This window comes from Panthera tigris, chromosome C1 (assembly GCF_018350195.1).
Source record: "Panthera tigris isolate Pti1 chromosome C1, P.tigris_Pti1_mat1.1, whole genome shotgun sequence".
In the NCBI taxonomy this organism is placed as follows: domain Eukaryota; kingdom Metazoa; phylum Chordata; class Mammalia; order Carnivora; family Felidae; genus Panthera; species Panthera tigris.
The window spans coordinates 23,513,673-23,526,679 of NC_056667.1; the positions used below are offsets into that span (position 1 = coordinate 23,513,673).

Sequence of the window (13,007 nt, forward strand, 5' to 3'; positions counted from 1 at the left end):
CAGGCGCCCCTAAAATTTTCCGAATATTTTTTAAAGTGATTGCATTACACTGTATGTTAACTAACTGGAATTTAAATAAAAACTTTTTATTTTTATTTTTAAAAAAATTTTTTTAATGTTTTATTTATTTTTGAGACAGGGAGAGACAGAGCATGAACAGGGGAGGGTCAGAGAGAGGGAGACACAGAATCCGAAACAGGCTCCAGGCTCTGAGCTGTCAGCACAGAGCCCAACACGGGGCTCGAACTCATGGACCGCGAGATCATGACCCGAGCCGAAGTAGGCCGCTTAACCGACTGAGCCACCCAGGCGCCCCTAAATAAAAACTTTTTAAAAAAATCTGTTAATACCCAGTTTTGGAAATGGCTATTTCCAACAATAGTTTTACTCACTGTTGGGAACATAGATTGTTACAGATTTTGGCAACGCTTATTAACAGTTTTTTGTATACAATTTTTTTTTTAATTGTAGGAAGAGAGCGGCAGGGGGGAGAGAGAGAGAGAGAGAGAGAGAGAGAGAGAGAGAGAGAGAGAGAGAGAATCCTAAGCAGGCTCCATGCTGAGTATGGAGCCAGGAGGGTCAGGGGGTAGGGGGCGTCCCAGGATCCTGGGATCATGACCTGAGCCGAAATCAAGAGTCAGATGCTCAGCCAACCGAGCCACACAGGCACCGCTCCCGCTAACGTTTTTACTGTGCTTGCCCTTTGATCCAGCAGCCCCTTAGGGGATTTAGTTCGCAGTATAGACTTAGATACCTGATGTACATCTGTGCAGTGGACTATGCAGATGATCAGAAGATTGATACTTTGATGCTGGTGCCTTCTTCATTTTAGCAGAAAGGATCTGTGAAAAGTGTTGATGGCAACTCCCCGGCACCAGTGCCTGACTGGGAGCTGGTTGTAAGAAGCCCTCTGATTTCAGAGACGCCAAGGTGAGGGCAGGGAAATGCCTCTTAGAATTGGTGAAACGGGTGCATCCACTTTCCTGGGATGGTAAGATGTCCAAGCTAAGATGAAAACGCACGCTGCGGCAGAGTTTCCATGGTGTGCCCCGCCCCGCCGAAATTCTACAGCATGTGTCCACGTGCCGATGTCGTTTTTGAACTGCATAGGTTTAGAAGGAAGCCTGGAAGCAGCGCCACAAACTGTTGACAACGGTCACCCCCGGAGGGTTCAGTTTGCCAGGGGAGACATGGACACCGAAGAGGGACTTATACTTTGTGCAATTTCTTAACCCAGAATTTTTCTTAAAAATAAAAAGTCCAACCGCTGATCTTTGGATAATAAAGCCGTGCATCTAGCCTTGGAGACTACTGTGCCATGAATGGCATCGTGGAATTAGAAAGGGCTCCCCGATAGTTTCCAAGCTAGCAGTCAGCAGGGGATAATAAAGTTGCTCATTTTGTGTTGTCTGGGATTTAACGAGAGGACTCATCCCCATCTTTGTAGGCATTACCCTCTTTTGGTCTGAAGACAGATCTTGTCAGTGTACTCACCATCACTGCAGTACCTACTCACTTGAGCATTTATGTGGCACCCTGGGGACTGTGTGGAGACGAAAGGCCTGACACCTCCCAGCAGTCAGGCTTCAACTCACTTGTGTCCATGCCCTGTCAGGGGATGCCTCTCATTGTCGCTGCCTGCCTACAAGTGGATCTGTCAGTCTGACAGCCGGTGGAGACAAGCCTCAGAGGGAGAGCGCGGGGAGCCAAGTAATTAGGCGGGAAGTCTCTAATCCTGGGCTTTTCTGTGGTTTTGCTGCGTAATTCCAGCAGTTGTATTCTAACTTCCCTGCTCTCAAAAGGAGAAAATCATTAAGTCCCACGCCAAAAGGACTGAGCTACAAGATAATTCTGGTCTCCAGATTTTAATGTTCTGATTCAGGAAGGGAGACTCTAACTCGAGTTTTCTCAGCCTTCTGTTCTCAGAATTTTTGTCCCTACTGAGCTGAAAGACCCCTTCCTCGTACTCAGATCCAAACTAGATTTTCCCCTGGCTCATGGTGTTGCCTGCTAGAACGATCTGTGATGATGGAAATGTTCTATATCTGTTTCGATGTGTTTTTCTGACACCAGCTAATTCTCTGGATTCCAGCTGCAGGTGTCTTAATTCTGACACTACCTGCTTGGAGTTAGTGTGTCAGATCGCACAAGTTAAAGGGGCTCAGACTCACAAGACTGCCCCTACTTCAGATGCCAGTCGTAAGTCCTGAGCCACCTGTACTTCTAATTGGTGGGCTGTGAAGCAAGGGTTCCCACGACCCCCTCTTCAAGTTTGATCATTTGCTAGAACAGCTCTCAGGACTCAGGGAAACACTGTTTCTTATGTTCGCCAGTTTTATTATAGAGGATACAGTCAGGCCTGGCCAAGGTATGGGGGTGGTGGGGGGCAGGGGTACTCCAAGCTTCTCTGACACAACACCCTCCCAACAAGCTGATATGTTCACTAACCTGGAAGCTCTCTGAGTCTTGTTTTAAGAGTTTTATTGGGCCTCTTCAGCCCCTCTCCCTCTTTCCTGGAGACCAGTGTTCCCAACCCTCTCATCATTTAATCTTCTGGAGACTTGCCCCGTTCAGAGACATCTAGAGCCCCACCCTAAATCACCTCCTTAGCAAAACTCTTCTGTGATCAGAAGGGGCTTATGAATAACAAAAGACCATCGTATCACTGGAGAAATTCCAAGAGTTATAGGAGTTCTGTGGAGGAATCAGGGACATACACCAAATAAATTTTGGTATTCTAGTACATCTGTGCTGGCCAGTAATGTAGCCACTAACTTTTAACTTTGTTTATTTAAAATAATGTTTTAATGTTTATTTTTAAGAGAGAGAGAGAGAGAGAGACAGTGCGGGGGGGGGGGGGGGGCAGAGAGAGGGAGACAGAATCCGAAGTAGGCTCCAGGCTCTGAGCTGTCAGCACAAGAGCCCAACCTGGGGCTCAAACTTCATGAACTGCGGCATCATGACCTGAGCCAAAGTCAGACCCCTAACTGACTGAGCCACCGAGGTACCCTAACCTTGTTTATTTTAATTAATTTAAATTTAAACTTAAAACAGCAACATGATGGGACACCTGGGTGGCTCAGTCAGTTAAGCATTTGACTTCCGCTCAGGTCATGATCTAGAGGTGCATGAGTTCGAGCCCTGCTTCAGGCTCCACAGTGACTGTGCACAGCCTGCTTGGGATTCTTTCTCTCCCATGCCTCCCCCATTGTTCATACGTGTCCGCGCTCTCTGTCTCTCAAAATAAGAAATTTTAAAAAGAAAGTGAAATGGAATAAATACTTAAAAAAAAAAAACAGCAACATGGCTAGCGACTATCATAGTGTCAGTGCAGCTTTTTATGACGTTCTTTTTTTTTCTACTATCCTTTGCCCCACTAGCACATGAGATTTGGGGATCAGATTGTTCAACATTTTTTCCTAATGTTTATTTATTTTTGAAGGGGAGGGGAGGGACAGAGAGAGAATCCCAAGCAGGCTCAGCCTTGTCAGCATGGAGCCTGACCTGGGGCTCGATCTCCTGAACTGCGAGATCATGACCTGAGCTGAAATCAAGAGTCGGATGCTTAACCGACTGAGCCAGCCACGCGCCCCCAGCGTTATACTTTTTGTTTGTTTGTTTTTAAGTTTATTTATTGTGTGTGGGAGAGAGGGAGAGAGAACACCAAGCAGGCCCTACACTGTCAGCATGGAGCCCAGCACAGAGCTAAACTCACAAACTGGGAGATCGTAACCTGAGCCAAAACCAGGAGTTGGACACTTAACCAACTGAGCCACCCAGGCGCTTCCCAGTGTTACACTTTAAAATGTCCTGCTTATGGTAGAAGCTCAAATATTTTTCGCAATGAAATCAGTGTGGCGAATAATTATTGACTTCATTACCTGGCCACTATGTTAGATGTGAACACAGAGATAAGAGATAAGAAAACATAGTCCCTCCTGCCCTACTGTTGGTAGTCTAGAGATACGAACAAATTACAATGTAGCACAATGATATAAGTGAGGTTATGGTTATCCACTGAGCTGTGAGATATCCACCTGAGGAATAGTGGCTGTTCAATACATTTTATTAAATGAATACATTAATTCTAGTTCCAGCCCCACCATTTACTGGCTTTTGACTTCAAGTTGCTTTGGACTTGAGCCTTAGTTTCCTTATCTGTGAAATGGGAATGATGTGCCTGTTTTAGAGTTTCTTATCTGTCAGGATCATGTCTTGTCCTTGAATCCACAGTTGCCTGTAATATTGTGGATGTTTTGTAACTATTTGAATGAATTCATGATCCCAACAAGATAAAGGATATGAAAGCACTTTAATTTATGGGCTTACATTATAATCATAAACCATTGATTGGAGATAAGTTATTTGAAAATTCTAGAAGGGGAATTCATATCCCCCAAAGATAAAGGAGACCTTTTATTTTGACAGATTTTGGCTGCAGCTGTTTTCTAATGGTTTGTACTTTTCACCTCTTTCCTTTATTGCCAGTGGAAGTTGTGAAAGAAATTAAGGTTGAACAATGCATTTGGGAGAATATTTTCAAGGGAACAATAATAGGCTTACTCTTTTTTTTTTTTTTTTTTTAATATGGTGATTGAGATGCTAGTTCTTTCCAAGTTGTCAGAATTTTTTTTTTCCCTTCTTTTACCAGCATCTACTCAGATGGGATTCATTCCGTTCAGGTGTCATGTTGGGTTTACTGAACATGATGATGGACTTGATATGCCCTTTGGGCATTTATGGCTTCATGTCCGAAATCCAGGCACAGACTACTTCCGAACAACTCCCTTCCACGTAGACTGACAAGCAGAGCATACTTGTTTCTATTCATTTCGGAGCATATGCTAAAGCAGAAGTAGATGCGTTTCGACTACTTGTAGATGAGACCATCTTTCTTTCTTTTTTTTTAATTGAAAAGATAGCACAGATCATTAATAATAAATGGAGAAATATCAGTATGCTATAGAAGACCTGACAGACTCATAGTTCTTTTATTTTTTAAGCTTATTTATTCATTTTGAAATGAGAGAGAGAGAGAAAGAGCACGCGTGCGTGTGCGGGTGAGAGCAGGAGAGGAGCAGAGAGAGGGAGAATCCCCAGCAGGCTCCATGCTCATCGCGGAGCCAGACACGGGGCTCATGACCCGTGAGATCCCATGACCGTGAGATCATGACCTGAGCCAAAATCAAGGGTCGGCTGCTTAACCCACTGAGCTACTACCCAGGTGCCCCACAAATTCATATTTGAATTGCAGTTCTTTCTTTACCAGCTTTGTGACCTTGGCCAATATACTTCTACAGTATCTTCTCATGTGAACCTATGTCACAGGGTTGATCTAAGGAGGAAATGAACAAGTGAATATACTGTATATAGTGAGGTATCCAGCACAGGGTGAGGGGACCTCAAGTGTGTTATTTGGTGCCCTCTACTATATCACTTAATCCAGCTGTTGGTGGCTTATGTGGTTAGCAGTGAAACACCTCCCAAGAATGTAGACTGGCTTCTGAGAATGAAACCTAGTGATGGATTCCCCCACACAGAGGATGGGATTAGCCATGGATAGAAATATACCAGGCATTTGGCTATAAATCTGTGACCAGAGAGATGAGAGCACTCAAGACTTTGACAAGATAATTTGGGTGTGATTCCAGGGAAAAAGGATTGGAATGAAATTATAACTCAGGAGACTGAAATCTAATTGACTATCATTCTATGTAGGGGGAGATTATATGAGCAGGTGGGGGTTGTCAGCCTGGAACATAGTAAAAGAAAGTCCGAGAATCTAAAGATAGCAGTGTTTGTCTTACCTTATTTAGGGCAGAAATGAATCTGATGCCAGGAACTGGAGAGAGATGGATTCTTTTATGAGGAAGTGATAAGTCCATTAAACTTTTGTGGACTGTAAACCTATCTTAAAACATTTATCTCCTTTTTGTTCTGATTCTGTGTTGAAGCAGTTTCTAATCACTTATCTATTTTTTTAGGTATTTGATACTGGAGCAGTGGTGGGTAGTTTATGAGATGAGAACTAGGAATAAACAAAGTATGTCCTCTGTTGTAAATTGATAAACTGGTGAATTGTGTCTATCCCTGTACCAATCACTAAGTTGACAATCTGGTTAATATATTTTAGTACATAAACATTTGTATGCTGAAGACTCCTACACATATTTGTATCTTCAGTTCATACACATCCTCTGAACTTTGATAGACTTACATATCCAACTGCCCACCTGACATCTGCATTCAAGACCGACGGCTAGACCATTTCCCTTGTTTAATTCACCCCATAAGCATTAATGTCTCAACTATAAAAATCCTGCACCTTAGCATAGCTTTTTATATTCCTCTTTAGTCTGAGTCTATATGAGACATAGTTTTATTTTGGTCATAGTACACATATCATTTTTCATTTTGCTTTTAAGATATTTATGATTAAAAATATTGCACGCTGGGGTGCCTGGTTAGCTCAGTCGGTTCAGCGTCGGACTTGGGCTCGGGTCGTGATCCCATGGTTCGTGAGTTGAAGCCTCACACGAGGCTCCACGCTGACGGTGCACAGCCTGCTTGAGATTCTCTCTCTCTCTCTCTCTCTCTCTCTCTCTGTCTCTCTCAAAATAAACTTAAAAAAATAAAAATACTGCATGCTTACTATAGAAAATTAAGGGGGATTTTTTTTAAAGTTTATTTATTTTTATTTTTTAATGTTTATTTGTTTTTGAGAGAGAGAGTGCAAGTGGAGGAGGGGCAGAGAGAGGGGGACAGAGGATCTGAAGCAGGTTCTGTGCTGACAGCAGAGAGCCTGATGTGGGGCTCGAGCTCACAAACGGTGAGATCATGACCTGAGCCAAAGTCATATGCTTAACTGACTGAGCCACCCAGGGGCCGTAAGTTTATTTAGTTAGTTTATTTTATTTATTTATTTTGAGAGAGAGAGAGAGAGAGCACGTGCATGTGGGTGGAGGAGGGGCAGAGAAAGAGAGAGAATCACAAGCAGGCCCTGCACCATCACTGTCACCTATCAGCACAGAGCCCGATGCAGGGCTCAGACTCATGGACCGTGAGATCAGGAGCTGAGCTGAAATCAAGAATTGGGTGCTCAACCAGCTGAGCCACCGAGGCGCCCCAAGGGGGAAAACTTTAAAGGAATTATATGATACCATTACCACACAGAGACAGGTGCTATTAACATTTTGGTATATTTCTTTATTAGTCACACGTACATAAAATTTGACATACTGAGATTAAGATTATAGTGTCTATATATACATTGTAGCTTTTTACACTTAGTGAACCTTAAACATTTCTCCATTGTTTAACATACTTTTGTAAACGTTTAAATGACATTATTCTGTCATTCAGATGTACCACATAATTGTTTTAAGTTGTTTTCAATTTTTCACTACTAATACTTTGAGAAATACCTTATTGAACCAGGAGAGATGCCTGGACCAAAAAATATCCTACTTTGGGATCAGAGGGGAGGACAAATGGTCAGTGCCATTATTTCCTTGTTTGTGGTACAGACCTTCTGTTTTAGGAAAGGGAAAAAAAAAAATCTCAAGTATTATTAGGTTCAACATTAATTTCCTTCATAACTTTCATTAACAGAGGAAAGAAGTAAATTTTAACATGAGAGGACAGTTGCAGTCAAAAAATGTCAAAGGGAAAGCTTTCCCTTTCCTTCAGATCATCTGGATTTCCCCTCTAGACTTCCCAGTTAGGCAGCTCTGCCCATTACACCATCATGGGGGAAAAAAACACAGCTTCACAAATTTTATCCGATTTGGAGGTTACGTGATGTGTCTAAAATTAAAAACATAAGAACATATGAGATGTATATAACACATTTTGGAGGCCCCAGAGTTCTTCATAGGCTATCAACCTCCAGAATGAGCCGACATAGGTAGGTGAGACCCAGTGACGGTGGTCAGAGCAAGCAGGGACTTCCAGTAGGAGCTCTAAGCAGAGGCCAGGTGCTTCTAATTACAGGCGTGTGCCTGCCGTGCCGATGACTTTGTGGGCACACACATGTGCAAGACAGCTTGAGAGAGAGAATACAGGCTAATAATTCCCCCAGGAAACTTAAGGAAGGGCAGTCATTTTAGACGTAACTCTTTGACTTACCGGTTTTTTCTCTAGGTTACATTCCTGATTTATGTTCATTCAAAATAATTGTATATTGTATCTATTTCCCCCAGAATAGAGACAATTTTCTTTATTGAAACACTTGAAAATAAAGAAAAAAATGAACATGTAATCTTGTACACTAGTATAATCGTTGTTACAGCATTTTGGATCATTCTGACTTTTAAAATCTTTTTGAAGCATTTGTAGTCATACTGTATACAATTTTGTGTTGTATTTTGTTATTTACATGGGAAAATGCTGGTTGTTTTCAGTGCTTGACACAGAGTCGGCAATCAGATGTTTGCTTACTAAAGAATGAATTATGGATATATTTTTACATCATCTTTTGAGCAACATTTTTAATGGACCATTCAATGGCTGTACCACAGTTGACTTAACCATTGCTCTGTTGTTGAATATTAGATTGTTTCTAATTTTTTTGTCTTACAAATACATGAGTATTTTTATGTATGTCACTTTTCCTGATGCATATCACTTTTTCTGTGTATATGATTACTTCCTTTGGACAGATTCCCAGAAGTGATTATGGGTCAAATTAATTTAGTCAGAACTCTTGGTTGCAAGGGACAGAAACAGTTGAGAAATGTTTTGACTCTTCCCATTGGGATGTGCAGGATAAATCTGGCTTCCTTAGGGCTCTATCAGGTGCTGAGATTACACCCTGAGGGCTTGGTCTCTTACCTTTGGTCACATCTTGCCACCTGGTGGTTAATATGGGCATTGGTAAATTTTTGTAGTTCGTAATCCCAACATCTTGAAAAGGATGAATTGATTTAGCTAATGTCTCATGTCTATCCCTGAGCCAATCAATTACTGTGGCTAGCTGGGTGAGGCATCTTGATTGACTAAGCTTGTGTCATGTGTCCATAGTTGGGTGTTGTGTCAGCTTCAACCAAATCACATGAACTGACCAGATTTATTTTAGAAAGCAGGGAAGGTGATGTTGATTAATGCTTTAATAACTTTTTCCATAAAAATCTGAGGTTGATCTCAGAGGCATGAGTTCCAGCCCCACATTGGGTGTAGAGATTATAAATAAATAAAAACTTTTTAAAAATCTGAAATTGTCTAACAGAAAAAAAAAAGAAAATAGGGAAGGTGGTTCTCCCAGGAAAGGAGTTTGGACAGACAGGAAAAGGATAACTATTACAAATATTTTATTAAATTATTTAATGACTATTATTTAACTTTTAATTTTTTTTAATGTTTATTTTTGAGAGAGAGTACGTGCGCACTCGCGTATGAGTGGGAGAGGGGCAGAGAGAGAGGGAGACAGAGGATCTGAAGCAGGCTCTGCATTAACAGCAGAGAGCCCGATGTAGGGCTTGAACTCACAAACCGTGAGATCAGGACCTGAGCCAAAGTTGGACGCTTAACCACCTGAGCCATCCAGGTGCCCCTAACTTTTAACAAATTTTATTAAATATTTTTACCACTCTTGATAGTGATTGCTAAATGATTTCTAAAATTTTATACTAGCCCTAGCAATATTTCTTACTTGACTATGCTCTCACCAGTGGGTATTGTTATTTTCTAAATATTTTGCTAATTTAATAGGTTAAAAGCAGCACCTTGTTTAGATTTTCTTTTTTCACTTATTTCTCATAATTATTTTCCATAATTGTAAATTAAATGGCTGCTTACTTTTCCATTTGGTTGATTTACCACGGTTTACCAAGCTAATCATTTAGGTTGCCTTATAGGTTTTTAAAAACTTTTCTAGATAATAATACTGCAGGTATTTTTCCATACCCATAGGTCTTTTGCCTTTATTGGGTTTTTTCTTTTGGAAAAATTCTGATGATGATATTCGTGCATCAAAGGTAAAAACATCTTGATGCCCTTGCTTTCAGAGACTTTCATTGACTTGTGTTTTTACTAGTGTAAGTGTGGTTATTGTATCACATGTTTGCTAACATTGAGCATTATTTTTTTAATTTATTTTTTAAAATGTATATTTTTGAGAGAGAAAGAGAGTGTGTGTGTGTGTGCGTGTGTGCATGCAAGTCGGGGAGTGTGTGTGTGTGTGTGTGCATGCAAGTCAGGGAGGGGCAGAGAGAGAGAGGACAGAAGATCCAAAGCGGGCTCTGTGCTGACAGCAGACAGCTCAATGTGGGACTCAAACTCCAAAACCTCGAGATCATGACCTGAGCTGAGGTTGGACGCTTAACCGACTGAGCCACTCAGGCGCCCCTGAGCATTATTTTTAAAGAATATTTGTTGGGGCGCCTGGGTGGCGCAGTCGGTTAAGCGTCCGACTTCAGCCAGGCCACGATCTCGCGGTCTGTGAGTTCGAGCCCCGCGTCAGGCTCTGGGCTGATGGCTCGGAGCCTGGAGCCTGTTTCCGATTCTGTGTCTCCCTCTCTCTCTGCCCCTCCCCCGTTCATGCTCTGTCTCTCTCTGTCCCAAAAATAAATTAAAAACGTTGAAAAAAAAAAAAATTAAAAAAAAAAAAAAAAGAATATTTGTTGATTAGCTACAAAACATGATCCCACATCGTCTTAATTTAAAGTTTTAAATTAACAGACATTTTGCAATGAATTGTCCACTCCCATTTTCTCCTTACCTTGTTATTTAGAGTATAAATACCAGATACACCCTGTGCTTTACTTCATTTCCTCTCATGCCCAGGTTTGGTCCATCGAACTCACATGTCCTCCTGTCGCGTGGATAAGCCCTCTGAGATAGTAGATGTCGGGGACAAAGTGTGGGTGAAGCTTATTGGCCGAGAGGTAAGGTTCTGTGCAACTTTCATGTGGTGAGAAGGAATGAAGAAAAACTAGGGGCAAGATGGTGAATGTGTATATGTTATTAACTGTGGCTGATGATCTTATTTTTGAATCCTGCCGCTGAATTCTGTCCTGAATTGAAACCTTCTGGCCCACTGTCCTGTAAACTCAGAAGGAACGTGGTATAACCTGTAATAAGAGTGGTGCAATAAGTACACGTTTATAAGACTTTCCTCCCTGAAGTTTATCCAAATGGCCGGTGGCAAGGAAAAAAAAAAAAGCAGAAAAGAAAAGAACCAAAGAGAGAGAAGGCAGCTTAATTGCTGGGACGAGTCTTTATCAAACTTCAGAGAACAGCTGCCAGGTACACTTCAGTTTGGACCCAAACAAGGACAGACACAGAGTTGACCATTATTGATCCTAATACCTGGCACCAGGCAGTGTGAGGGAAGTGAGAAAAGTCTGAAGGACCCTGTTAACAGCAACTCCCTTGAGGGCATGTGGGCTGCAGGTGTGGGCAGCCTACAGGAGAAATGTGATCAGACGCTGAGACCCCCACCGGAGAACGGCGGGGCAGATAGGGCTGAAAGAGACGCCATTCAATAATGTTTGAGTGCTTTCATGTACTAGTCTGAGGGATATAAGAGCAAAACAGACCTAGGTGACATCAGCTGTTATGGAGCTTATACAGAATGTAACCGGAAGACACAAACATTAAAATGAACAAGCATATGTATAAAATAATTGTAAGTTAGGGGTGCCCGGGTGGCTTAGGATCTGAGCCCTCTTCAGATCCTCTGTTCCACCGCCGCCCCTCCCCTTCTTGCATGTGTGTGCTCTCTCTCTCTGTCTCTCAAATAAATATAAACTTTTTTTTTTTTAATTGGAAGTTCTAATAAGTGCTGTAATGGGCTCAGGCAGCGTCAGAGGTAGATTTAGTGGTCAGGCACAGGCTCTCTGAGGAAATGACACATGAGCTGAGACCTAAAGGAAAAGGCCGTGGCCACGTGAGAAGCTGGGATAAGCATGTTCTAGGCCAGGAGAGCAGCTGATGCAAAGACCCTGAAATGGAGAAGGGCTGCAAGGGTTGGAGGGAGCAAAAGAAGACCAATATGGCTAACAATCACCTTCCTGTTTAAAAATGCTCTAAAAATCAATAAATAAAAATTTTTAAACAAGAAAGAAACAAAGAAAGAAAGAAACAAAGAAACAAAGAAACAAAGAAAGAAAGAAAGGAAGAAAAGAAAGATGCTCTAGACCAAGTCCAAAGGAGGATCTAGTCTAGTCTGGAATGTTTCAGAAACCCATTCTGCGCTCATGGATGTCTGAACTAATCATTATGCTGAACCTGAAAAATGGCTTTTATTTTTCTGCCTGGCTACCTCCACAGGCCTTGAATTTCTGAGCAGCCATTTCTGTCTTTCCTCCCCAGAGGAACAAAAATAAGGTAAAAACTATTTCCTACAGTTATTCTGCCACAAGATCTATTTATTCTCATTAGTACTCCCAGTGTTCCTAGTACAGGACCTCAACCATTAGAGGAGCTCAGTGTTTGTTATGATGATAAAAGCTTTGATTCTTAGTTAGATAATTGTAGATCAGCAGTCTAAATGATGTACTCTTAACTTTTGGTGACTTTGCCTTTTGTCTTTTACAGATGAAAAATGATAGGATAAAAGTATCCCTCTCCATGAAAGTCGTCAACCAAGGGACTGGGAAAGACCTTGACCCCAACAACGTTATCATTGAGTAGGTAAAAGGTTTGGAAAGGCTAAAATCCTTCTACTTCTCAAACTAAAGAATGCTGTAGTGAATCAGACTGACCTGGGAACTCTACCATACATAGTCTCTGATATTGAGGAGTTAAGTAGCCTTGGTGATATTTGGATTTAGAGGTCTAAAGTGTAGGTCACACTGTGCTGTGTAGAGTTCTAGGATGGAATGCTAACATGCCAAGCTCCTAGCACAGAAGTGCTCCATCAGTGGTTTTGTTTCCTTCCCCTTATTCTTTCTGCATTAGCCCTTTAACCAGTCAGCCAACAAGCATTCATGAAGCACCTGTTCCTTGTCTCCTAGCACTGGGGCTCAAAGAAGACAGAGACCATGTGGGAGGGTAGGGTAATCTAA

At 41.8% G+C, this 13,007-nt stretch overlaps 1 protein-coding gene across 3 annotated transcripts in view; it reads left to right on the top strand.

Moving 5' to 3' along the window:
• The window catches only part of ZCCHC17 (zinc finger CCHC-type containing 17), a 61,200-nt gene that overhangs the window by 20,070 nt on the left and 28,123 nt on the right, over positions 1-13,007 (top strand). For all 3 annotated transcript variants that reach the window (XM_015542207.2, XM_015542208.2, XM_015542209.2), the window contains 2 exons: positions 10,783-10,883; positions 12,538-12,629. In XM_015542207.2, coding sequence (XP_015397693.2) covers positions 10,783-10,883; positions 12,538-12,629 — 193 coding nt within the window. The remainder of the gene's footprint in view (positions 1-10,782; positions 10,884-12,537; positions 12,630-13,007) is intronic.